General features: G+C 41.1%; 2 protein-coding genes across 4 annotated transcripts in view; one reads left to right on the top strand and one right to left on the bottom strand.

Moving 5' to 3' along the window:
* Positions 1-27,763, top strand: part of IPO4 (importin 4) — a 126,078-nt gene that overhangs the window by 53,593 nt on the left and 44,722 nt on the right. For all 3 annotated transcript variants that reach the window (XM_063454922.1, XM_063454921.1, XM_063454923.1), the window contains exons 19-24: positions 2,813-2,919; positions 4,884-4,961; positions 5,226-5,283; positions 6,935-7,040; positions 7,725-7,918; positions 8,002-8,046. In XM_063454922.1, coding sequence (XP_063310992.1) covers positions 2,813-2,919; positions 4,884-4,961; positions 5,226-5,283; positions 6,935-7,040; positions 7,725-7,918; positions 8,002-8,046 — 588 coding nt within the window. The remainder of the gene's footprint in view (positions 1-2,812; positions 2,920-4,883; positions 4,962-5,225; positions 5,284-6,934; positions 7,041-7,724; positions 7,919-8,001; positions 8,047-27,763) is intronic.
* On the bottom strand, positions 8,211-26,082 carry LOC134611250 (uncharacterized). The gene is made up of 2 exons (XM_063454924.1): positions 25,490-26,082; positions 8,211-9,252 (listed from the first exon to the last, which is right to left on the bottom strand). The coding sequence occupies exons 1-2, from the start codon at positions 25,632-25,634 to the stop codon at positions 8,519-8,521; spliced, it is 879 nt and encodes a 292-aa protein (XP_063310994.1). The 5' UTR covers positions 25,635-26,082; the 3' UTR covers positions 8,211-8,518.

The following is a 27,763-nucleotide window of genomic DNA, read 5'->3' as shown; positions in this document are numbered from 1 at the left end:
TCTCGCTTTAATTTCCAGGCTTTTTGTCAAATACTCCCGTCAGCCGCACTCACAGCCATGAACACCCCACTATTCCACCATCTAGTAATGGACTAGATGCTATTATGCAACATAGCAGAACATTGTCCCAATTAGCACTGTCTACTAATACCCGGGAAACTTACGATAGAGCTTTCATTTGATTTAAAGATTCCTTTCTGAACACAACATCTTACAACCTTTCATCGTGACATCCTGGTTGGGCTTTGCTTCTTTTTGCCACCTCAAACTCAAACTATCAAACAACACAATCAAACCATATCTGACAGGCATCCAACATCACATGCTAACTTTACAACCAGACAAATCAAGTGTCCTCCTACCAATTAAGAACATCCTTAGGGGTATTCAGAGATCCGAACCCCCACGTACGGCCCAGAGGCTACCCATAGATTTCCATATTTTTAAAGACTTATACAATTCACTAGATTTAAACCCTTTGCCAACAACACAAACCTCATCGTTAAAACCGCCATATACGTAGCCTTGTTTATGGTTTCTTGAGACCAAGAGAATTTACCGCCATCAGCACAACACAGTCCACTCACATCCTACTTCGTTCACACTTAACAAAACACATGGACTATTATATCTTGACTCTGCCTCACTCCAAAACCAGTCAACATGCACTTTCAGTAGAGGTTAAGTACTATCCTACTCACAACAGGTGGAGCCCCGTCAAACTACTGGACTCATATACCCAGCATAACAACGAACCACCATCTCAACCACTTTCAGTCTACAAGGTTCGGTACTCACTACCACCACCTTTATGACACACGTCAGGTCTTTACTTGCACAGCTGGGCCTCAAATCAGCTAACTATTCGGGCCACTCCTTCCGCATAGGAGCGGCCTTCACAGCATCCAGTGCAAACATTCCAGTTCATGTTATCAAGTCACTAGGGCGCTGGAAATCATCGGCTTACTCTAGATACATACCTAACCCGGTACAAGAAGTAAGAAATGCCTTTCAAGACATGTCTGGTTAAAGTATGTATATTGCTGGTATGTAATAAATTTGATTTTCTACTTTTGCCCTCTTTATTTACAGGCCTACCTCATCGTCGGTTCCGGCACACCACAACCGACTTGCTCTTTTAATACCATCCTACACTTATCAGTGTTTGTATCTTCTGTACTATCATGAGCCCTTAACACAAGTATTAAGGCCTTTTGGCCTGTAATTGTGGGAGGGGCGTATGACACACCTCTTCCCTACTTAAGGGACACCCCTTACCTGGCTCCATATCGTTCGAGGTCAGCGCTGCATCACCCTCCCACCCACTCCTCATTATTAACTCCTTTTCTCTTTACATTTCTTCTTGGTGGGCCCTCTTTATTTACAGGCCTACCTCATCGTCGGTTCCGGCACACCACAACCGACTTGCTCTTTTAATACCATCCTACACTTATCAGTGTTTGTATCTTCTGTACTATCATGAGCCCTTAACACAAATATATATATATATATATATATATATATGTTATATGTTCCGAAAAGAGTGCACTCCAAGGACTTAAAAAGTTCCAAGGATGTGCTTTATTTAGCTTACAAGCGTTGCTTGCGGAACACAAACCAAAAAAATTAAGTATGGTGGGGAAAATTGATTAAAAACCCCTTTGACATACATACATACATATATATACACACATCATTTATACAAATTGATTTTCTCACCCTTCCTGGGTGGTATGTTTATTCCTCGGATCCTTTACCAGAGGCCTGGGAGTTTGAGGGTTTTGCGCAGTACCTTAGCTGTTCCTGGAACTGCACTCTTCTGGACAGCGATCTCAGATGTCCCATCTGGAATCTGTTGAAGCCACTCCCCCAACTTCGGAGTCACAGCCCCGATTGCTCATATCACAACTGGGACTACTACTGCCTTCACTTTCCACATCCTTTCTAGTTCTTCTTTCAGTCCTTTTTTGTCGCTATACTCCCAAAGAAGACATACATGCATTTAATTAAGCACTTTTTTTACAAATTTTATATCTAAAAACACCTTGCAAAAACTGCAAATATTTTGCCTGAAGCTAAGGCATGTCATGCACCTACTCTACCTTTCCAAGCCCATACTTTTCTCAGCTGCTGGTGCTGCTGTGATTAACACTTTCAATCAAATGCTAACTTACTTAAGAAGTTTTAATCTCCTGCTCTGTAAATTGAACTGTAATCACCCACAGGAGGCTCCTGCAGGGTCTAGAAGGTTATTAAGAGAGCAGTGCCCTAGGTCTGTATAAACAAAGTGATTAAACTCTTAAATGGCAATAAATTGAGCAGTGAGACTGCGGGAACATGATCAACACACCAAAAATGCTTAATTAAGTTAACGTTGTTTTGGTGCCTATAGTATCCCTTTAATTAGTGTTATCTTTCACCTATTTTTTGTAAAATACTTACTATTCCTGTTCAGTGATGATATCTGTAAACGTAATAGACTGTTGTTGAGTTATCCTTTCCCCGGAGTTATTCTTGTAGCATCCCATGAGATTTTCAAATCTCTGAAAGCAATACTGTCATTCCAATAAATGTATTACTTGTTTCAAAGCACTTGCTGAGTGCAATACACCTGTCCCTTTCATCATTTCCTTCTATTATAATCCTAATTTGTACATTCCTTGCTCTCTCTTTGCAAACTCTCACACTTATCTCTTTTATCTTCCCTTGTCTTGTGTTGCATCCGTCTCTATTCTGTGTGAATTCTTGCCCTCTCTTGTTTCATTCATTTTATCCTTCCCCTCCTTTCTTTACCCTGGCCTACATGTAACAGGTCCATTACAGTGAGAATCGCACCTTCATGCTCTTTGAAGATGAAGCCGATGAGGATGATGTGATTCAGGATGCAGAAGAGGAGGAGGAGGATCCAGACATTGAAGGGTGAGGTTTCTGTAACTCTCTGAAGTACAGGTTGTCAAGCCTTACTGTTTCAGCTTGCCTAATGGTAAAATGGACTTCTACAGTAGCCTGTGTTATTTAGAGCATCAATTATAGGCTGTTTTAACTAAACCCCAGCATTCAGCCTATCGTTGTGGTCCAAGGTTGGACCAATTTTGATCATGCAGACGTCTAATTTCTGTGTGATCATTGCTTGTGCAGAGGGCCAATCTATGTTGGTTTGGTGTGGCCCACTTTTACTTTGTTAAAAACACATTGACTTCAGAGCTGTAATCAGTGAAGCGATTTAAGCATTTTTTTAAACAAGTGTCGGCATTAAAACAGTTTTATTATAACTAGTTAGTTTGGTTTACAGTATACCTATCACTCTAGTAAGGCTTCATTTAAATGTACATTCAGAAGCTGCTGAATGTAATAAATAAATAAAAAGTAGGTGTGCCATAGAAATGTAATATTGTTGAAATGTGGCCTGCTGTACAACTGTGTATAAGTCACGGCCTGTAAAAGTGTGATAAGAAGATAGAACACAAGCGTTGCTATAAATATAAAATTATTTGAACAACTAAAGCTTCTCAATATTCAATATGCATTGGTGAAGATTGGCATAACTGTCCAATTTTTTGTATTTTTTTTTTTTTTTAAATCTCAAAGCAATAGTTATATGTAAAAAGAAAAGAGTGGTAGACGTTAGCTTAGTTATTTTGCCACAAAAGATGACTGCAGACAACAAGGGGTTAATTCACATTTGACTCTTTATTTCCAAGAGTTAGACAAAACTAAACACAAAATCTCAAACTTGTATTGATATCTGTAAATAAATAAATAAATAAATATCCCACAAGACATTCAAAATCAAGTTTCACAAACGACATGAGAATAACTTTCTCTTTGGTCTCCTTCAGTACCCACCGTTAACCATTCACAGTCAAAGTAAACATTTCTGTAACTGGTGAATTAGAACAATAAGGTCCAAAATTATTTCTTTCTTTTACAAGCTATTTTTTGGTTTAAAGGGACACTATATTCACCAAAACAACTACAGCTTATTGAATTTGTTCTGGTGAGTAGAATCATTCCCTTCAGGCTTTTTGCTGTAAACGCTGTATTTTCAGAGACATTACAGCCTAGCGATAACTTCACTGCCCACTCCTCATATAGCTGTTAGAGATCCTTCCTGGGTCATGGCTGCCTAAAATGCATCCAAACATTCAGTGTCTCCACCCTCTGCATGCAGACACTGAACTTTCCTCATAGAGATTCATTGATTCAATTAATCTCTATGAGGAGATGCTGATTGGCCAGGGCTGTGTTTGAATTGTGCTGGCTCTGCCCCTGATCTGCCGCTTTGTCAGTCTCAGCCAATCCTATGGGGAAGCTCTGTGGCTGGTTCAGGCTACCAATTCTGCTGATGTCAGCAGGCAGTGGGCAGGTCTACAGGAAACAGGGACAAAGCCTGCAGCTCCAGACTTGAATACTAGTAAGATTGTACTATTTTTAGTGAGGGGACTAGGGTGGCTAGATGGTGGTTTTAACCCTATAGAGTCAGGAATACATGTTTGTGTTCCTGACCCTATAGTGCTCCTTTAAGTTGACTTTTTTTTTCCCCCCCAAGAGCACTATGTGGAATTTCATACGCTGCCTTGCTGACTCCATACGATCGTAATGGTTGAATTCTGAACTAAGCTATTAGGTACTTGCTTATGAGTGTAAACCTGATTCTTCCAGAGACTCGAGTGTATGCCTTGCACAAGAGTTGTCAAAATTAGATCAGAAGATAGAGCTTTAAAAAAAAAAAAAAAAAAAAAAAAAAAAAAAAAAAGGGCATTGGAACATACATGTTGCTTTACTAATCCATTAAAATAGTTAAAAATTGACTTCCACTTTAGTAGTTGTAGAATTTAACAAAGGAAATAAATGACTTGCCATATACTATTTGTATCTCTCAGGTTCAGTGTGGAGAACTCTTACATAGAGGAAAAAGAAGATGCGTGCTTAGCTTTAGGCGAGATTGCATACAATGCAAGGTAAGGATCTTCAACATCTGCCACACTGATATTCCTTGTCTTTTCATCTGTCTTCATGTTTGTCTGCAAAATCAATCCCTAGCTTATGTTACCTCCAATTCAATAAATAGATGTTTATGTATTTGTCTCATACCTACTTCTCTGTTTATCTGTTTTTCCTCTATATTTTTATCTCTCCTTTTAGCAACTCCCATCCTGGGACTATCTTCTTTTATTTTTTTTGCTCCTCTTTTTACTTTTTGTATGTGCTCTCTCTTTTTTTAGCTCTTCATTTTTCCCTTATCTTGATTCATGCTTCAAGGAGATGTCTAAGCATATTGAGGTAAGTAGAATGCACCCCTCACCTAATGGGGATCTAACACCAGTTGATAACTAGACACTGATGACTCCAAAAGTCTAATTGTTCTCTTTTTATCTTCTGTTCTTCTCTGTTTATACCAGTGGTACACATGGGAAGAAAGAATAATGGGTCAGCAATGCATTCAAATAAATTTCATTTAAAAATGTAAATGTCTTTGGAATTAGGCTTGTATTTTTAGGCATAGCCCTGATTTTAGGTAAAGTGGGCAGTGAGAGATGCCAGAGAAGAAAATGACACACTTGAAATCAAAAATATGTCACAACTGCTTCTTAATTCCATCTAATTGGAATACAATTAGAATTCAAGTCCTGGGAAGGAAACTTATGGCAGCTTTTATCTTTTGTTATAAATGTCAAATTTAGTCTGTTTGCATACATAGACATTTAACTTAAATGTAATCAGCTCTTACTGAGTGTTTTTCTAGGCTTTCATATGTTTGATCTGTTAGTGCACTGATTTGGGTTGTGGGGTGAATCAAGCTAAATATTTAGTTTCATGATGATATCTTGGCTACTGTATTTTGGACCTTGATAACATATTCACCATTATCATAGAAAAATACTGCTCCCAATTCTTTGGCTTTGCTTTCAAACTAAAGTCTTAGGTCAGGCAAAATTAAATGACATGTCCTTTTTTATATAGGGCAACAGTCTCTAAAATATAAATCCGACTGGCCATCTTTTCTGCTAGCAACTTTTTTACTGTACTAATTCAATATATAACAGTATTTAGCACTGCTAGAGTACAACAATAAAAATGATTATTGCAACTGCAAGCTTAGCACAAGTGTTGGTACGTCTAAGCATTGTTTACGTTTTTTTTGTGATCTTGGACCACAAGATTAAATTTTGTGTTGAATGTAAATGGATATTGCTGTTTGTGCTTTAGTTTTTCTTTCCTGACTTGCCTTTCACTAGAATATATGGCACATTGGCTTGCACCAATAAAATATTATAACATTTAAATCCATACTTGAACTAGTCCTGGTGCTTTAATTAAACACCAATTCATTTTCAAACGTTGCTGATGAATCCTATTACTCCTAAAGTTACCATTTCACCTTTATGCATAAGTGATACTTTCACATGCTACCATAATGATTTAACTTTGTGTGTTAACATAAATTCATATTTACAAAAATGATTTATATACCATCTCTAAGTTATTTCAACTGGAATACATGTATGGCAAGATAGGTAATGCAATTCCATCTATACACTGTATAGATTTTTGTTACCAGTCATTGTAATTATTTATTGTTAGAAAAGATGTAGATTATTATTTACTTGCAATCCGAATACAACATCTCTTCTTTTAAGTGGGCCCTTTGCCTTTTTTTTTTATTTTCATTTTAGAGAAACCCTCTTAAATCAATTTATTTTAATTAGCATTCACCATATTGAAATACACAAGAGTGTGAGTAAATTAAGGGGTCTGAATTTGACCCTGTCAATGTACTGCTGCATCATTAGAAAAACAAGTAGCTGCTAATGGCTGCCCTGCAATCATCTAACAACAATATGGCAGAATGGGTGAGACATGAATTCTCTCTTGCCTCCTTTATGTGAGAATGTCATATTTTTGCAACCTGCTAAATGTTTTCCACCCTCAGTCTCCTTATACCGGAGTCCGGAAGGCAGCATATGACGCTTTGGGGCAGTTAGTACGTTCCATGAATAATGTGTGTAAGAAGAACCCAAGTGAAGCCAACACAGCAGGTGAGAGTATATAACCAAATGATTGTCTAGCTACATAAAATAAGAAAAGTAAGGAACTGGCTGCTAGAAAAGAGTGATAGTAGAGAATGATGGAAATGTATGATGTGAGAGGACTATACTTTTTAAATATAATGTTAACCTTACAAAAAGACTGTTGCCAAATAACCTTTAAGCAGTGCAATTCAAAATTAATTCTAATTTCTTGCATTTCAACTGTGAGCAATAAAAGATTTTCAAATACAAGTGTGTTTGTGAGTGAGAATTTAAATTCTGTCTCCCTGGCTCCTCTGCTGGCATATCACTAAAGGAAAGGGGCTTAATTAAAGATAGCATCGGCTGCCTATAAGTCCCACTATCTCATAGGCATACCTAAGATTTAAAGAACACTAAACATAAACCCAAATGTAATATATTTGAAATCATGGGATATAAAATATTCTTAATGTTAAATTTTGTATTCGGTGTTCTGGAGATTTTCATAAACCATGGCAGGAGACCTTGCCCTGATAATACTTCATTTATTTTGTGAGCATGCTATAAATTAGTATTCCAGAGTCATTGTTTCTCACCTCTTCTGCATCTGCTCCTTTTCCAGCCCTCTGTTTCTCAACTTCTGTTTACACGCATTTAATTGTGATTTTCACATTTTTGTTGCTTACTTGCTGTACCCTTTTTTCTCTCTAGCCCTGTTGTGTCTCCTCTCTCTCCTAATCCCTCCTTGCCTGCATGGGGCACTACACGATAAAGAACGTGCAGTGGTCATGTCTATCCTGGACACTTTGAACCACCTTCTGAAAGAAGTAAAGGAGCTTTGTATAAGAGAGCCTTCACAGTTGGAGAATTTGTGTACTGTCATCCAAGCCGTTTTACAATGCAAGGTTGGACGCATACTAACTACATGATTGTAAATATCCACGTGTGCTGTTGCTCCTCTTGGCCTAATTTACCTCTCTACCCACAGACATTGTGTCAAGATCCTGATGCAGATGATGAAGATGAGCAGCAGGTAGGTAACGTAGCCAAACAATCCATATCATGCTTCTCCCCTGTCATGCTGAACACTATGCTTGAATCTAAAGTAAGAGGAACAGCACCTACTACACAGGGTGCACCAAATCCGTCTTTTCCCAAACCAGTACAGATATTAACAATAAAGAATAAGTATTCAAGCAGTACCCAGCGTGAACACAGCAGCTACGCTTTGACCGCTACAACGGCCTTTGTCATGATCTTGTCATAACCTACTGATCAATTTATATAGTTGCTTCTATATTTTATTTATCATCTCTTCCACTCTCTTTTTCCTCTATTCTATCATACCTCTCTCAGCTGTGATGGTCACGGTCTCATACTATCTGCACACTTCCAAACATTTTATTAAGTCCTACTGTCAGGTTAGCCTGTGTCCATATTGTCCTTTGTTTCTGGTCTTTTTTTTTTTTTTTTTAACTTGTAATCACCTGGATAATGTTTAATCTTTAGATTATTTGCAGAGTCCAAGGCTCTTCCCACTTGTTGTTTTTTGTTATTTGCACAGCATGTGTCTGTATCTGATAGTTTTCCAGGTCCTTACTTTCATTAATAGTCTCAGTGTGGACTGTGCTCAGTTGTTCTAGATTATGGATTCTAAATATGCCAATCAGGGTGTCCAGTGACAGTGTAGAAAGTGAGCTAACTGCTAAAACTGGCGGGAGAACCCAGAAAGAGCCTACAACCACTATGCTGAACAGCAGAGCTTTCATAGATAATTTGTAATGTTTTTCTCCAATTTCTACTTTAAATGGGGCATAATGGTTGTATACAAAAATGGTGTAGGACAGTGTGCCACCAAGTACCACACCAGTGAATGGGATGAGCAAGTTAAAGTTTGGTGCCTCGTGGAGGTATGTGAAGAGACAGCGCCAGATCTGAAGGTCACATTCTGCTACCTTGAAAGATAAACCTCTGAAACAATTAAATCCATAGGAGGCTGCAACCAGCCAACTTGTCAGACTAATAAGACAAGCTTGCAGAAAGAGAGTTTGTGCACTTCCAGCAAGATTCCCCCATCTGTGTAAGTACATGTGAACCAATTCTTCATTGATGGATGCCCACGGGAGAAGCAGGGAGACACACCAGTATGTCTCATTCAGAAAGCAAAGGAATCTCAGGGACACCAGTTCAAACCCATTAGACAGTGGCCATCCTGTAAACCAGACAAAGAGCAAGTAACCTGCAAAAAATATATAAATAAAAAGTCATATTATACAGGTGCTGGTAAAGCATATAGATTGCTGCAAATGTGATGGGGACAATGACAGTATAAAATAAGGAATTCTTATTCTATTCCAGTGGTAAAGCATTGGGAGGGTATTGCACGTGCGTGGTAAAACACCAAGCTCCACCAATCCGCATCTTCCATAGAGATGCATTGAATCAATGCATCTCTATGGGGGAAGTTCAGTGGCCCTATGCTGACCGTGGAGACGCTGAACATAGTTGCTACACAGTGCAGCACTGGATTAGGAAGCACCTCTAGTTGCCGCCTCAGTGACTGTCACAGAGGTGTTATTAGGCACCAATGTAAACACTGCATTTTCTGTGAAAAGTCAGCACTTACATTGAAAAGTCTGCAAGGACAGGCTGTAGTCACCAGTACCCACTACATTAAGCTGTAGCGCTTCTGGTGACTATAGTGTCCCTTTTAAACTTAGATGACAGAGGGGGAAGGAACTGACACCACTGGATGCCTTTCACAAGTAGAGTGCTTCATCAAGAGCTGTACGTTGCAAGTATAAACTGAATCTTAGATTTAGTCTATATTTTTGCTGATGATTGCCTTAGAAAAATTAAATGATCACGTGTAATTCTTATCTGTAGTAGCTAATATTATTTTTAATTATTATTTTTTTTTTATTCTTTATTTTGTCAGTGACATAAACTGTGTCATTTCAACCCTTTACGGCTTATGCAAAAGCCACACTTCGGTAAATAGAACGTTGTATGAATGGTACAGAGAGGAATAGTATGTAGTTAATACATGAAACACATCATACAATGGTGATTGGCTTGTTCACTCTGTCAAGGTTTTTTTTTTGTTCGTTTTTTTTTATACAATGGCATTCTGGCTTAATCATGGTCCTATCAACATTTACAGTTCCACACCTAATACAGTAGAACAATGGTCTATGATAAAAAAAAAAGAAATTATATATCGTGGATTTACAGAATTTTAACAGTTGGCAGCGTGTTGCGCCTGCGGCTCGCAAGGGCTACCGAAAGGGCCAACAGCAGTGCTTAACTTAAACAGTACCATTTTCGCCGTCCGCCAGGTGTTTATAACGTGTAACTTGAGAGGGCAAGTGAAAAGTGAGAGAGTATAGGAAAGTAAAGCCAAAGAGAAGAGCTAGGAAAAAAACAAGAAGATAGTCGATCTCCAAAGGAGCTGAGTCCAGGATCTGCTGTATCGTAAGAAGTGAGTCAGCGTAAGCTTGTATCCTGTACCTTAGCCTTGACCAGAAACCCTCCTAGTGGAGGTGCCGCTGCCTCTCTTTGGGGTTTTTGAGCATTTTTTTTGTATATATGTTTCCCAGAAGTTAGTGTGGTAGATAGCTGGTTAGATTGTCGCCTTTGCCGCCAGAGCGTGTCCCGCTCCCGTTCTCAGTGATACTGTAGGTGTTGTATTGTTCCCAGAGGTTCCATACCTTATTAAAAGTATTCAGTGTGTTTCGGACTTGCGCTGTTAGCTTGTCCATAAGGTAGTTGTCTCAGAATTATGCTATGACCAGGGCTATTTGGGGGATTTCTGAACAGGACTATTTTTGTGCCAGTGCTCTACCGGCCGCTAAGATGATCATGCGAAGGAGATTTTGTTTGTGTTTGTTCAGGCCTTCTGTGGATCTAGACAGCAGGATTGCCCAAGGGTCCAAAGTTATTTTCCTCAGTCGGATCTGTAAACTTCATTCCACAATTTCACGCCAGCATTCCCACCACATATGTATATATGTATGTGCTCTTTCCGACACGCAGGTGCCAACATGCATCTGTGGAGCTCAGTTTCATCTGGTATTGCTTTACTGGGGTTGTATACCATTGAATAGTGTTTTATAGGACTGCACTTGGAGCGTTACACATATTGTTGTTTTTGCACACGCCTCCCAGATCTCTTGCCAATCTGTGCCCTCCAACATCTCACCCAGATCGGGGTCTCATTGGTCAGCATAGCATAGTGCCCCTTCTTTATCGGTTGCTGTGCTAATGTGGTTGTAAAGTAATGTAATTAGTTTCGTTTGTGTGGTTTCATTAAAACACAGTTTTAAAGAAGGTAATTTGTGCTGAAGCCACTGCGCTAACTTCTGTGCTTTGTGCAAAGTCCCAAATTTGTAAGTATCGAAAGTTATTGCGCGTTTTGAGTGGGACTAGAGTGTTCAAATGTTCGTAAGTGACTATATGCTGATGATTTACATTTAGATGAACATATCTTTGTAATCCCGTTGTCTCTATCACTCTATAATATCTAGCCCTTATTCCTGGCGGGAAAGCTCTGTTCCTAAACACCGGAGTCATAGGAGACGGGAGGTCGCTCAGGGAGTATTTCTGTTTTGATTGATCCTATAATTGTATGGAGTTGAGGATAGCTGGATTTGGGATTCTCAGGATGGCTTGTTAGTTCCTTGAAACCCATATGTAGAACTTGGGAAGATCCATCCCCGTCATCAGGGATTCCAAGTCTACCCAGCATCTTCTATCGGGAGGTGTGTGCCACTGTATAATCTGTGTGCCGCCAGATAATACTGATAGAGGTGGGGTAATCCCCCTATTAGTTTTGGGCAGTACAAGAGGCTGCGAGCTAATCTTGGGCGTTTATTTTGCCATATAAATTTATCAATTGCCCTCTGTATTCCCGCTAGGTCTCCCTGGGTAACCCTCGCTGGTAGTGATTGAAATAAAAATAGTAGTCATGGTAGGATGTTCATTTGAGTTGAATGTATGCACCCCAACCAGGAAATAGGTCTATCTGCTTAACTCTCTAGTGTTTGGAACATGGGGGTGTATAACTGTGAGCAAACAAGGTATTGGGGTCCGCTGTTAAGCGAATGCCTATATACATAAATTCCTCCGTGTTTATTTTGTAGTGGTATTGGCTGCGGATGAGTACCCTGTCCGGGCTTGTCAGGTGAAAGGGCATGACCACCGATTTATTGTAGTTAACTTTGTAGTCTGCCAAATATCTGAAATGGTCTAGTAGTGTTGTTAAGTGATGTAGGGATTCTAATGGGTTCTGGAGGGTTAGAAGTACATCATCAGCCTAGGCCGACACTGTAAATGGTTTTCCCATTACTTCCACCCCCTGGATACTGGGGTGCTGTCTGATAGCTTTTAAAAGTGGCTCTAACGTCAGTGCAAACAAAAATGGGGATAAGGGGCACCCCGTCTGGTCCCGTTACACAAGGAGAATGGGGTTCTTGTTGCTCCTGTTATGAGTGTCTGGGCTCATAAGTCTGTATAAAAGGCCTTTATTGCTGTCACAAAAGGTTCTGGGAACCCCTGAAATTGGAGCGGGTTGAATAGCATCTTGTCAAATGCCTTCTCTGCATCTAATAAGAGTGCAAGAGAAGGCACTCTTGGGGCTAGGGTATCGTCTTTTCCAGGTTTTGGTAGCAGTATGATGTTGGCCATGTCATGTTTTCCTTCCTGCATGAAGTGACTACATAGAGTTGTGAGGTGTTGGGCTAATTCGTCCCTAAATCGTTTGTAGTAGCTTATGTTGAAGCCGTCCGGTCCCGGGGCTTTGTTTTCCTTAAGAGACTCTATGGCCATCTTCACCTCCTCTTGTGTGATTGGGCCCCTCAGTGTTGCTGCCTCCTCACCCGTCACCCTTGGTATGGTCAGTTCTGAGAGGAACTTATGTTGGTCCGTGGTATATGTTAAATTGTCGTTTGTAATGTGGGGTGAGTGGTTGTATTGGCCCGATTAGTATGTTTTGAACACCTCATTAATAGCATCTGGTGTAGTAACTAAATTTTTGGTTTCGCTGTGTATTTTGGTTACAGGTTTGCGTCCCGTTCTTGGTTGCTATAGTCAGGCTAGGAGGGTGTCTATTTCATATAGAATAATCGTTTGGACAATAAGATCGAACGGGCTACATCTTCAAGTGAGAGTTCTTTTATTGAGTATGTTAAGTTCTCTGTTTAGTGTTAGTTGGATTGGTTTTATGTTGTTGCTCAGCTTTCCGTAGAGCTAATGCAACTCCAGTAGTAATTTTGTTTTGGTCTGCTTCTTATGTGTGGCTATTTTTATAAAGTGTCCACGGATGAGACTTGTGGGCTGCCCATATCATAGTGGGGTTCGTGTCTGAGTGTATGTTGACCTCGAAATATTCTCAGAGCCGTTCGGGTCGTGTCTTAGATAGTTATCATCTTTTAGGAGGTTGGTGTTAAGTTTCCATGTCCAGTTTGAGTTGTATTGGAGCTTGCCACGGGTGACCGTTATGTCCTTATGATCTAACCAGGTAATGCTGTTTATTTCTGAGTGAATTGTCCCATTTAGGAATATATTGTCTATTTTAGAGTATGTGTTAGGGGGCGTTGAATAGAATGTAAAGCCTCTTGTGTCCGGTGCTGTAGTCTCCATACGTCTAGTAGTCCCGTGTGCGTTGCAATTTGTCTTTTCCCCATCGTCTCTGCGACCTCACGGTGCCTGGTTTTGAGCTACGGTCAGCCCGCGGACATGTTACCGTGTTAAAATCTTCCCCTACTGTAACCGCTGGCGGTTCCCTTATTTACCACTATAATGTCTTAAAGCATAGAACTTAGTAGGGCTAACCATACAGATATCTTAGCCATAATTTTATATAGTTAGTAAGAGATCCTCTATTTACATATATAAATAATTGAGAATACAATATAAAATAAGGATTGTCTTGGAAGCAATAGATTTTGTCTTTTAGATATTTATTATATAAAAAATATAAATATAGACATATCAAATCCATTATAGCAGAGTTTATAAGATGAAATTAAATGCTTGCAAATATCATTAATAGGTTAACATACCCTTCTGAACATGTCATCATGTCAGCCTCTCAGTCATTTTAAGATGGAGCAGCGTCTGTCTCCAAGTCTCTCCTCTGTTTCTTAACATTTTAAAAGTACACCTATTTATACCTTAAGTGTCGTCATTTTAGAGTCACCATAGTTCATATATGAAAGTTACTTGTCTACTTTAAATCAATTTAGGACCTCCATTAATTTGGCAAAGATACAAGGCCATAACTAAAGGGTGTATACGTCATAGAAATTTTCCTGACTTAGTTCAAGATGGCATCTTAAAGTCTGAAAAGCTTATCTGTTGTTTATACTAAGACGTAAGTGCACAGTCGTGGGAGATTCCCGGATTTGGGGAAGTTCCATTAACTTGGGGTTACCACAGTATATTGTGTACTGAAAGAGTCGTAGAATAGCCTTGAAGCTTGTTTATGCATTATTGTTATTGTAATTCGTCTGGGACAAAATGGCGCAAACATATTATGCACTGAGGTTATTGCTTAAAGAAACATCTATGAAAAACAATATGTTCCATTTCTAACACCTTGTCAGTTTTCAAAGTTTTTTAAAGACAAAGTACACAGTTTAAGAAATACAACATTTCATTCTAAAACTTGTAATATTTGCATTTGCCCATAACACTACCATAAGCACACCTCCCCCCCACACCGGAAACCAGTGTCTCTAGATTTGCCCAGAACATTGAATCTGGCTCCTTGGTGGCATGCTTATACGTTGAGGATGTGTATTCTAGTATTCTAGATGGGGCCTTCGATGTAAAGGTATTGCCCTTCTGGATTAGCCGGGGTGACAGTTATTTGGAGTAGGCTCCGTTTGTGAACCAGGATTGCTACCCCCGCTCGCTTGTGCATCGTTGTTGCCTCATATACTGTTGTGTATGTCTTGTCAGTTAATCTCACGGGAGCCACCTGGGGAGGTGTGTCTCCAGCAGTAGTGCAATATCAACTTTTTTAGCTTTTACATCTGTCAGGAGCAATCTGCGTTTGTTTGGGGAATTTAGTACTTTGACATTGAATGATAGTACCTTCAATGTTATGATATTGTGTATTGAGGTTTGTCTTCGTAATGAGGGACTTTGCAGCGTCCACTTGGGATATAGTGTGTAACAGGTCTGGAGTAGGGCCTTTTGCCCTCCTCTATGGCGACGCGGTGAGGGACTTTGCAGCGTCCACTTGGGATATAGTGTGTAACAGGTCTGGAGTAGGGCCTTTTGCCCTCCTCTATGGCGACGCGGTGGGCGGCTGTCGTGTACTAGTCTGGGGGTAGAGATAATTCAAGTGTAGGATAGGTTCAGCATAGAGAAAGCAGGAAAGTTCAAACATAGTAAACATAAACAATAACAAAATAATCTGGTTTTATTATTTGCCAGATCATCTCTGGGTGTGTGCCCCCTCTGTTTGGCGAAAACAGGTTCACCAGTCAGGGTCGGCATCTCACTGTTACATTCCACTGCACATTTGTGCACAGTACTTTCAAACATTAACTTATTCAACATCCTTTAGCTTTTTAGGACAAATCCCCGCTACCCAATGCCTGACGCTCTCCCCTCTCCGGTCACGTAATTTGTCATTCTGGATCGGACCTTTCCCCACTTGTGGTTAGTCTCCCCCTTAAGCACTGTGGAGTGTAATGTGCTCCAGGCAGGGTGAGTCAGTCAATAATTGGGCATTGAGCATTGTTTCCTAGGGAACCCTCATCTAGCTTTAAGTATATAATATGAAGGGTAGCGTTAGGAAAGGTCTGCACTCCTCAAGGGCTGAACGGTTAACTCAGACCCTATAGGTGATTACATCCCTGCGTTGGTGTGATCAGGGTAATTTGATGCCTGTAAAAGGCTAACACTCGCCCCATATTTTATTGCCAAAAACGTCTCCGACATGTTCACGGCATCCTGATCTTCACAGGCCGCGCAAGATGGCCGCCGGGCAGACTTGCGCTGTTCAGGGTCTCCAGCTTCCATGGCAGAGAGTTACATGATGGACTCACAGCCTGGACATTGATAGTTGCAGCTGTTGTTTGTGAGCTGTGATACTGTTTGCAGGTGCTTGATTGCCTGTGGATGCACGGGAGCCCTCAAGCTATGCGGCCATCAAGGTTGGCTGCCAGACACCCTCCCCTATTTAATAAATTTTGGGTGACAATTACTCTGAAACAGAAGTATAGGGGGTAAGTTACATCTTCACCAGCACATGATCTTCAATGCACGTAACCAATAATTGCACCAGGGAACTGCCTTTTCTTTCTAAAGCATATGGTGTTTTGCACATGTCCCAAAGTATGCAAACCAGTGCCAGGTTATGAACTTGTTCTCTTATGGCTGTATATATTCGGATTTATCAATGAAGCTCTGAAGAGTTGCAATCTCATATTTATTATGATAAAAGCTTTTAAACAAAATCACAAGGGTGCACTGGAAATTCATCAAAGCATATTGTTACTAGTATATATGGGTCAGGGATATGTAATTATATATTGTACAAATAAAGCTTTGTGTCTCCCTCTTCACAAGACAGTTGATGCATTTAGGAGAGGTTGAATGGGCATTCGTTTATAAATTGCTGGGGTTTTTCCTGTTTGTACTATGTATCTTTTATTAAAAAAAAAAACTTAACAGGAAGTCAATGCTTTACAAATGAACTAGCTTATCTGTGTGTGAAGTAAGGGTCTATGGCAGCGGTTCGCAAACTTTTTTTTAGTTTCAAGGTATCCTCAATATTTCATTAATATTCCAAGGCGCCCCAAGTGAAAACAAATTCCTAGGTTGTATATATGTACAGCGCTGTGGCATATGCTGAGCCCCTGTTCAGCAGAAATGGGTCCCAGTCAGGGGTTGATCCAGAACCTAATCGTGGGAGGTGCACTGGTAGATTATTTAAAGAATCAATCCAGGCACAATAACCACAACAGCACTCTATGGTGGTTATGGTGCCATCAGTGCCATAGTGCCCTCCCAGATTAAGTAGTCAAACTGTTTAACCCCTTAAGGACACATGACATGTCTGACACGTCATGATTCCCTTTTATTCCAGAAGTTTGGTCCTTAAGGGGTTAAGAACAATTTGACAACTTACCTGGGATCTGAAACTTACCATAGATATGAGCTGTATTAGAGGATAGGTGCAGTAGTGCATGTGAAGGGTGCAGTGTGTGTACGGGGGTGCATTGTGTTTGAAAATGATGCAGTGTTTGTGTGGGATGTAGTGTGTGTGTCTGAGAGAGCTGCAGTACTGTGTGTGTGGGGTAGTGTGCATGAGGGATACAGTGTGTGTATGGGGGCAGCATGTGTGTATGAGGGATACAGTGTGGGGTGGGTAGTGTGTATGAGGGGCTCTGTGTGTGTGCATGGGGGGCAGTGTTCTGTGAGGGGTGCAGTGTGTGTGTATATGAGAGGAGTTATTATGGGTCTTTGGAGGTAGGAGGGCAGATAAATATGTATGTGGTTTTTTTTTTGTTTTTTTTTATAATTTTCATATCCTCCTCCCTGCTTAGGAGGGGGACAGTACTAAACCCTGGTGGTCCACGTGATGAGAGCTGAGTTCACTCTTGCAAAATTCGGGGTGTTGCCATGGTAACCACGGCAAAGCTCTGAGCTTGCGAGATTAGAGCCCGGCGGAGCTGCAGGTTAGATTAGCCCAGCGCTGCTCAGTGCTAGCGAGCCGGTGAGGAAGATCTCTGATTTCCCCTTCGGTCCTGCAGACCTGGCAGGGGAGATTAAGGTGTAAGGTTCCCGGTGCTATAGTGCTAGCACCGGGGAAACATTTTGCACAGCCCTGTGTGCCCACCACGGCACTAGGAACCGGTAGTGTATGGACTAAATATTGAGTTTTGGTGAATTAAAAAGCAACCTGCAGGGGGGCGGAGCTTACCAGCCGAGCAAGCCGGACGCTCATGGCGGGAGCTCCCGGCACTGAAGCCTTGATTCGGGGCACTGCGCCCGACCACCGGATCGTGCCGGCAGCGGACAATCACCCTCGCATCCAGGAGGGAATGCTGAACACGGGGACACCCTTCCCGGGGCTCCCCGCCGCGGAAAAGCCACTTTCTCAACCCGCGGCCTGCACGGGTGGGAGCCGTGGAGAGACGGCCGCTCTCCCGGTTCTCAGGCTGAAGAGGAGACACTTGCACGCCACTTCCCCCCCCCCTTTGGACCGGTGGGGGATATCCCGGTCCCCACCAACACGGGACACGGCTAGGCAAGCCAGCATAGCAGACGCCACTGACCTTCCAAGCAGAAGGGCGGCGCCCAAGATGGCGGAGAAGCTCAGTGTCTCTACACGTGGCCTGCTACAGCCGCGACACAGCGATGACATGCAAACGGCAGTAAGGAGAAAAGGGGAAGCACAAGGTAAAAGCAATACCCTTGCCACCCCACCTAAAAGTACCCAGGAGTTTTTTGACCGCCTCTGCTCTGGTTTATGGTCACAACTCCGGCACAAGATTCGGCCCTTTAACCAAGCGGTCCAGGCACTAGCACTATGGGTCCGACCAGCTACAAGGCGGCAACTATATAAGCACCCACAGCGAGCCCCGAGGGCAGCCTCCAGAAGGGGACGAAGGCAGAGAGCGAGGCAACAGGTAGCGTTGAATCGCCCCTCAGGCACCAGCACTCTCCTTCCCAAGCGACCACAAGCGGCGGAGACAGCCCCAGGACAAATGCCTGCCCAGCCCCAGCACGTCCAAGCCACACACAGACAAGAGGGTAACCGAAACCCAGCGATGGCGCACAGCCGGAACCGCACAGCCGCAGCGCAGGGGGTAACCCCTACACTGATAGGCACGGACGGCCCACAGACCTACACCGAAAGCCTACCGAACTCTGGTATCGGGTAAATGGGGACACTGGCACCAAATTGGCAGCCTGATATGCCATTGTGCACGGTCTAAGGACTACCTTGCACCCCTGGTACAGTTCATGCTGACCTCCCAAATATTGCAATCACTGACTCGCCCAATTTGTTTTTGTGGTTAACATTACTGCACCCTGTTTACTGCATATTTTAAATGTGTATAATTGAAAAACGCTGTGTTCGACACTATAAGCTCCCTATCTTACTGCTTATTCTATACACAAAATTTAAGCCTGTCGCTCTGCAGCCCCCTAGTGGATAAACTTACGCCTACAGAAATCTTTTATTACTAGTGACCTTAACACGCGTCTCCATGTCCACACGAGGATTTTTGTTACGTTATTTACAATGGCCCTGCAAGTATGCCGACTTAGATGTGTTAAACGACAGTTATCCAGAGGCATGTCTATTAGTCTACTAGACCAATCTTAAATCTGCCAAGCCTAGCGTGTTTCAACTACCTTATTACTGTTTTAAAGCCTGAAATTTCTATGTATTCCCACGACGAAATTTGACAAAACACCTGTGCTCACATGGTTTAAAAATGTTGTAACTTGTGCATAGCTTAACTTGCCCGACCAGTACCACTAACGCTAAACTAGCCAGACCTGCGCGCATACTGAAGATAGCATGTACTTAGCACAAGTAACTAATGTTTTGTTTTTCATTTTGTTATATATGTGTAACCTGCCACCTGGCTAGCATGACCTAGCGAGATACTAATCAGGATCCTACGATCCCTAGCTTGTATTTCCAAATTGGAGCTTAACTACGTTACAAAAATAAAAAATTAGGCATTGATAAAAAAAAAAAAAAAGCAACCTGCAGGGGGGGGCGTGGCCAGCGACTAAACCGAGCGGACGTCTTCATGCAGGGCTCCGCTCGGAATATAGACAAAACTGCAAAAAACGAGAGAAATTCAACACGAATCCGGCTGGAAAAGATATCCCCACCACAGAGAGAATATGGGGAAGAAGCACAAGAAGTCTCAGGGCATGCCTACACCAAGACAACCTGATATACGGCAAGCATTTACTCCCCCCCAGAGAACCAAGATGGCGCCTGCGGCCTGCTGTACATCAGAATCCTCAGCTGAGGAGGAGGAAATCCCCTCACCCCGATCGGAAGGGCGATCCACAACGCCAGACTCCGGGGACGACGGGACCCCAGCCACAAAGGGGGATATCAGGAGGCTGTTGGTAGAAATGCGTCAAATATGGAGAGAGGACCTCCAAAGGGTCCAAACGGAAGTGGTAGATGTGTGCCGTGCGGTCCAAGGCCTGGAACACAGAGAGGCATCCAGTAACAACAAAATCTGCGCTATGGAACAGGCTCAAAAGGATCTTACAACCCAGGTACAAGACCTAAAACGCACAGTGACCACCTTGGAGGCAAGGCACAGGATAAAAAACCTGCGCCTTAGAGGTGTACCTGAGACAGTAAATGATGCGCAGCTCCTGACCTACACCCAAGACCTCATAGCAACCATGAGCATTAACCCTGCTCCGACAGGCACTCTGATCACCGCAATATTTAGGGTGCGCAAATCAGCGGCGGCACCCAAAGAGGCACCCAGAGACATCATAATAGTCACACGTGACACCTCCGCAAAAGCCGCCATACTGACCCGATCCAGGGAGCTGGGAACGGTGCAACATGCAGGACACAGAGTGGCGATATTCCCAGATACACCATTCTCGGCTTTAGCGGAAAAAAGAAAGTTGGCACCCATAGCCCGAAAACTGAGAGAAGCCGCTATCAAGTACCGCTGGGGTATGGACGGATCCCTAATCACAGATATTAACGGAGAAAGCAACACACTTACTTCAAAGGGAGACCCAGACGGCTTTTTGAAGCTCATTGATGGGGGGAAACCGCAACACCCAGGTACCCCACTTCCCACAGAACCAACAGCAGAGACGGAGAACTCCACGCGACCCAACCGCAAACCAGACAGGCCACAAGACGCCGTTATTAAGAGACTGACCCCAATACCCAGGAACAGCGTACGGAACTCTACAAATAAAACGCTGCAGATAGACAAACCGTTTAGAGACATACGAGACTAAACTGCAGAGCAAAGAGCAAGGTGCCAGTGGGTATTGGCATTAGGCACATTAATGCAGGTCGCATCTTAGTCATATTATTCAATGCTTATTCAAATGTTGTCGACTGTACTACTGCATTTTATATATATATTGCTGCATTGTCATTTTATACTACTATATTCACACTATATAATATGTTTATCGATGTCATACATAAAACACCAAGAAAAACATAAATTGAAAAAAAAAAAGAAAAAAAAAAAAAAAAAAAAAAAAAAAGCAACCTGCAAACTGTAGAAGAAAAATAAATTACAACCTATGATAAGTTAAATATTTCATCCTAGTCACCTGTTCTGTCCCAATTTTCTACACAAGTCTTGCTATTTGGTGAGTAGGCTATTGTTCTATGTTTTTTTCTTGACCTTTGGTAGTCGCTGTACTTACATTACTTATGTTATTTGTACCCTATTAAAGTCTGAAGTGGCAGGTATGTGTTGTCATTATGTCAATGGTACTTGATAAACATTCTGACAGCAGTAAGGGTGGGTTGGTATTGGGCAAGGCTGCTAAAAAGTGGAGTTATGTGGTATGTGAATGGAAGAATATTGACAAAAAATGCTTGTAAATGCTAGTTTTCATCCGTTTGGGAGAACAGCACTGTTGGTTTATTCGTTAAACACAAAATAGTAGTGAAATAAAAACTCAGTTGCAATTGTAAGCACCAATAGCCAACTTGAAACATAATTCTCCAACCCTGCTTTAACCATATCGTGGGTATTTTAGCCTAAACATTGCCATTTGGTTTTTATTTCACCAGGTTGGGTGTTTAGTGATTAATCCCCTTCGTGTTTAACAGGTAACAGTGGTAGTATACCTTTAAGCTCTATCAGGACATGGAAACAAATAGTAATCTGTTCATGGAGCTGCGTGTATTGTTTTGTATTGTTTTTCCCTTCTTTTTTTCTGTAAAAGAGAGAACGGTTTGAGCTACAGTTTCTATTTAACACGCCAGGAGATCATATTGCAATATGTGGTTTGGTTTTGTATACAAAACAAAGAAAATATGTGGAGTGTGTTTAAAACCGCCTTTAGTAAGTACTAATGTTATGTAATGTGCTCATGATAAGTTTTATTATCCATACATTCAATAACTATGAAAGGCTCTCTACTAAAGCACATTTCTTGAGTTTTAAGTAAGAAAGGTAATTTTTTGTAGTACAAGTAAATATACCAGTTTAGCTTTTTTTTGTGTAAATAAAGAGGGAAATTATGGTGCAGGATTAACCAGTGGAATATATAAAATGAAAATTGGTGTAAAGGTTGTCATTTTATCGGAGAGTTTGCCAATCTTAAAGCTTTCATACAACTTTAAGTTTGTTCCTGTCAACATTTTTAATAGTTTCTCATTTGCTGCTATTCCCTTTCCCCCTTTATACTATTGTAATGTGCTGTAGAATATGTTGGTGCTTTGTAAAAGCCAGTAATAGTAGTAACCCAACAACTGAAAAACATGACAAACTATATACGGTATATATATATATTCGCCACTGACAAGTAGTATTTCACCCCTGGTGTGTGTGCCATGGTACCTCTAGGTTTTCAGTGGTGAGTAATATTTAACGCCTGACTAGTAGTAGAGGTTTGGAATTTAAAACGTGTGTGTATATATGTATATATCTCATATGTCCAACATTGGGAGGTATGAATGTGGAGATGGCCAATAGGAGGAGGGTTTGCAGCGATGCTGTTCACATCATTGATATTTTGGGTTCTGTTGGCACACAATTGTGTTTAATGATATACTCATTCTGTGTTTATTCTAGAAAGTATTTCTGATGTTCCCAGAAATGGTACATCAAACTTCACAACTGAGGAGTGATCATACAACTCTTGTGAAATGCAGTCATTTTGCATCTTGTAATTGCATTTGGAAGATGGAATACATTTAAAGAAAATTAATCTGAGGATGTGCTTACTTGTGTGTCATGTTGTAGGCATCTGTTAACTCTTTTTTGTGACTTTGAAAATGTTAGAGCAATTGCAATATGTAATTGATGAATCATGTAGGTCTATTTATAATATTTCATGCCAGAGTTGTATTTTAAAGCGTATTAATTATAAGTCAGTCAGAGCATCAGGGAGAAGCCTGGTCATGTTAGGCCTAGTGGGAACTACAAACAAATTGTCCAACTTGAGGCTAAACTAGCACTTTGTTATATCACATTCTACTCACTGCCTCTACTCATTTTGTATTATATTATTTATACTAATACTGCAATGACTGGAATACAAGAATACATGTGATGTGAGGCAGCAGCCCACAAACCTCTCTATACTAGTGACCCAATGGGCAAACTACACCCTGCCTCCCCGCTAGCCCTCCATTGCAAATCATCTTCAAATTTTTCGTTTAAAATTAGTGTCTGGAGGGAAACCTGTTGTCCAACCTGTAAGTCAAGGGTGCCCAAAAGGTAGATCCCCAGAAGTATTAAAACTACAGCTTCCATGATGCTTTGCCATTCTAAAGACATGCAAAGCATCGTGGGAGTTTTAGTTCTACAACATATTGGTGTATTCCTACCGCTATAGTGCCAAATTAGCAGGTTAGTTTAAGACTGTTGAACTCAGCCATTCCAATGTTTTCCCATAAGGAAACATTGGGAGGCTAGTGCGCATACAGGGGCAAAATATTGCCTCTAGGAGCCCATCTATTAGAAATAGTAGAGTTGTATTTCATAGCAAGCACCGCTAGTGGCTGCCAGAGTGACATCCACTTAAAGGAACACTATAGATCCTTAGTCACGGTTTAGGTGACTAGGGCCCCAATCCGCCGTGAATAAATGGTTAATTAACCATCGGCACTGGTGACCTTTCCTCCTCCATCGACGTCAGAGCTGAAGTCATCTGGGTGCCTATAGTGGTCCTTTAAGGTAAAACCCTGCATTGCAGAACAGCAATGTTTTACATTGCAAGGTTAAACTAACAAGGGTGCCTATAGTGTCCCTTTAATTGCAGATCGATCTTTACGCACAGTACCAAGCATAGGTTTAAACATCAAATGTGCCAAAGGCAGGTGGAATTTTGACACGGCAAAAGTGTAACTGTGATTACGTTATTTAAGAGTGTTGTAATGCACACGAACACTTAAGCCTGAAAATTAATTCCCGTCTTTGTCCGTAATCATAAAAAATATAAGCGTACTGTCATATCCCAAAGGAAAGAATGTATCCTTACCTCTTATATCACTTTACCCCACTCCCACGAGAATGTAAGCTCGTCTGAGCAGGGCCCTCACCCTCCTTTGTTCCTGTGCGTCCAACTTGTCTCTTATTCCACCTATTGTACCGCTAAAAATAATTATTTGATGCACTATGTCTAATGTTTATTCTAGTTTTGTTTTTGTTTCAAAAACACCATCAAACATCTTGTTTTTTTGTTTTTTTTTCTTAATTTGTAGCTACTTCGTGAGGTAGATTATATGATTATATTTACTGTGATATTTTTTCATTTTTGACCTTTTGATTTGATGCTGTACTTATAAATCTGAATGGGATATATCTCTGGAACATGTATGTCAGGTTAAAGATTAAGTATAATCAAATAGGATAGGCATATGGCTGTTATATTACTGTTGATTAAATTGAGTTTATGCATGGGATTCTATTTACATCTGTTGAAGGGCTTTAGTGTATGCCGATCCTGCATTTCACTTTGAAATATAGAATTACATATAAGCTTTAGCATTAAGTATTGTTGGGCTTACGTTTGTAGGTAAACATGAAACCAACACTGATTTACCAGTGGACATTAATAGTGTTTCCCTTTATGGCTTACCTTTGATTTGAGTTTGTGAATGAGCATGATAGTTGTAATATACATATTCAAAGCTCTGTGAGTTGAATACTAAGTGTACATATATCCTTGAGCATGTGTCTAAATTGCTTAGAGGCATTTGGTGGGTGTTTTAAAATAAATGTTTGATCTTGATTGTATGCAGCGTGTCTTAACCTTTGTATAGATTTAACAATATAAAGTGTAATTTTATTCTTTCAGCTTTAACCCCTTAAGGACCAAACTTCTGGAATAAAAGGGAATCATGATATGTTACACATGTCATGTGTCCTTAAGGGGTTAATTGGCTACATTCAATTCACTCAGTAGTATTTCTAAATTTTAATAGGTATGGATTTATAGCTGGTACTTATAATCTGCGGGATATTTTTATGATAGAAAGTTTGATCAAAAGCAGATATATAGCTGTTTGTAGTTTATTAGTATCTGTATATGCTTTTCCAAATTATTTTTGTGTATTGCATTCTATGGTGAGTTAAACTTTTTGTGGTAGAAAGGTTTTCTACCTTGTGAATTTGAGATGTCTGTCTGTGGTGTGTAGTATTTGCGTATGCAAATCCCCTGTGCAGAACTATGTACTCTCTATAGTTAACCTGGGTAAAATACTATGCAAGTTAAGAGCATGATTTGGGTTTCAGATATCCCATTAAACTCACCTGCTATGACTGTATCTGTGAACATCAGGATCAGCGTTGAAGTAATCATAGTCTGATTATGCATGTGTTTCAAAAAGCAGAATGGCAGGAAGTTGATAGCATTTTTCGCAATCAGGAGCATAAGAATGGTTTCTTCCAAACCCATTTTGGTGGTCTCCGAGCATGAGGCTTCCTTGTTAACAATCACTGATAGAGTTCTTATTTTTGAGGTAGTCCTAAAGCTTCTAAGAATTGTCAGCCTCTGGTTAGTTCATTGTGGCAATCTGTACTGCTGACCGTGTTATCTGTAAAGGTCGTAAACTGACATAGTTTAATCAAAGCAAACATGCATGTGACCTATGTACAGTTTCAGTCAATATAGGCTCTCCTTGCTCGTTTCCTAGGTGTCTTTCGAGCGCTGATTATTTTCTCGGTAAGCCAATTTAAATATCTCTTGGTAGACTATTTCGTGCTATATTCCATTTCATGTACTGTCTCTCACCTTCATGTTTTCTCTGTTGGCAGTTTATCCCTGCCTCTCACTATTTGCCATTCAGGTGATTAACTTGTAGAGCAGGTTAATCAGCCTTATCAGGTGTGGGCTGTCTCATGTTTGGAGCATGCTCTTGTCTCTGTTACACCTGCAGGTTCAGGCTGTCTCTTGGTGACACGCCTACAACTCTGTTTGTTAGTCTTTAATATTTGTTTTACACTATTTACACATTTGGGCAATATAAATCCTCAATCTGTATATTGCCTGCAACTGCAATTTTAAAACTGCAATGTATTTACCCCATCTTCTGTAATACCCCAAATGCTTTGAATGACTTGTTCCATCCTGCCAGTGTCACAAACCACTTTCTGCTAGACATTTACTAATGTAAAATAACCATCTTTTCTATTTTTAAATCTATTTATTTATTTACGACGTGTATAATAAGGAACACACATGGCACTGTATATACATACATCAATTGTGTAGCATAACTTGCAAGATAAAGTGTATTGCAAAAATCTGCACATTTTTAGATATGGAGAATTGAGACAGGAATAGCATAGCGCATGTTAGGGATTATTATTATTATTATTTTATTATTTATATAGCGCCAACAAATTCCGTAGCGCTGTACAATGGGTGGACTAACAGACACATAATTGAGATCAGACCACTGGACGTACAGGAACAGAGGGGGTTGAGGGCCCTGCTCAATGAGCTTACATGCTAGAGGGAGTGGGGTATAGTGACACAAACGGGTTAAAGTAGGGGAATTAAATAGTTTGTTAGAGCAGGGTTTATTAAGTGCTTGGTAGGTCATTTTTGACAGTTGCAGGAAAGGAGTCATGGGGTGGGGGATGAGAAGCCTGCTGACAGTTTAATTGATACGCTTTAACGAAGAAGTGAGTTTTCAAAGATTTTTTGAAGGAGTGGAGGCTGGGTGAAAGTCTGATTGAGGAGGGAAGTGAGTTCCACAGAATAGGTGCAGCCCTAGAGAAGTCTTGAAGGCGAGCGTCAGAGGTGGGGATCCGGGCAGAGGATAGGCATAGGTCTTGGGATGAGCGCAGGGGTCTCGACGGGACATACTTGTGTATGAGGGAGGATAGGTATGTTGGAGCAGCATTATGTAGGGATTTGTAAGCAAGTGCCAGAATTTTGAATTGGGCCCTATATCTAACTGGAAGCCAATGCAGGGACTGACAGAGCGTGGAGACGTGGGAGGTGCGACCGGACAGGAAAATAAGCCTCGCAGCCGCGTTCATTACAGACTGCAGCAGTGCAAGCTGGGAACATGTAAGACCGGTCAGAAGGGGATTGCAGTAGTCGAGGCGAGAAAGAACAACAGCATGAACCAATATCTTAGCCGCGTACGGCGTTAGATATGGGCGGATGCGCGCTATGTTCTTGAGTTGGAAGCGACAGGACATTATAGGCAACTTGACGTTAATAATGGGAGTTACATGCACTGAGAGTGAAGTAGTGAGAACCCCACGAGGCTCCCCAGGTACACTAGTTGCAAGTCCCACATTCAAGAATAATGAACAAAAATAAAAAAACTTTTTTCCAGTTCAGCATGTAGGTAAGTCAGGCATAATGTTGATGTAGATAATGCTAGAGTTGATACAAGCTACCTCCGAGGTCAGCTGACACCCTGTTATTGAAACATAGTCCAGCCATGATAGTCCCGATATCAGGCCGTGTAGCCCACCTGGTTGAAGGTAGAAGGCATGGTCATGCAAGCGAGGTAGGCCTACAGAGGTTCACAAGATCATCCATTGTGGTGTTGAGTCAAGCTCACT

Source organism: Pelobates fuscus, chromosome 5 (genome assembly GCF_036172605.1).
Source record: "Pelobates fuscus isolate aPelFus1 chromosome 5, aPelFus1.pri, whole genome shotgun sequence".
Lineage (NCBI taxonomy): Eukaryota > Metazoa > Chordata > Amphibia > Anura > Pelobatidae > Pelobates > Pelobates fuscus.
The sequence above is the reverse complement of the archived record's forward strand: the minus strand, read 5'-3'. Positions and strand labels throughout refer to the sequence as shown.

Bases quoted from the DNA above. Each gene is read 5' to 3' on its own strand.
- LOC134611250 (XM_063454924.1), bottom strand. From the start codon at position 25,634: ATGGGTTTGGAAGAAACCATTCTTATGCTCCTGATTGCGAAAAATGCT. The intron at 9,253-25,489 runs GTGAGTTTAATG...TATTTTTTGCAG, and splicing joins CACAGATACAGTCATAGCAG to GTTACTTGCTCTTTGTCTGG.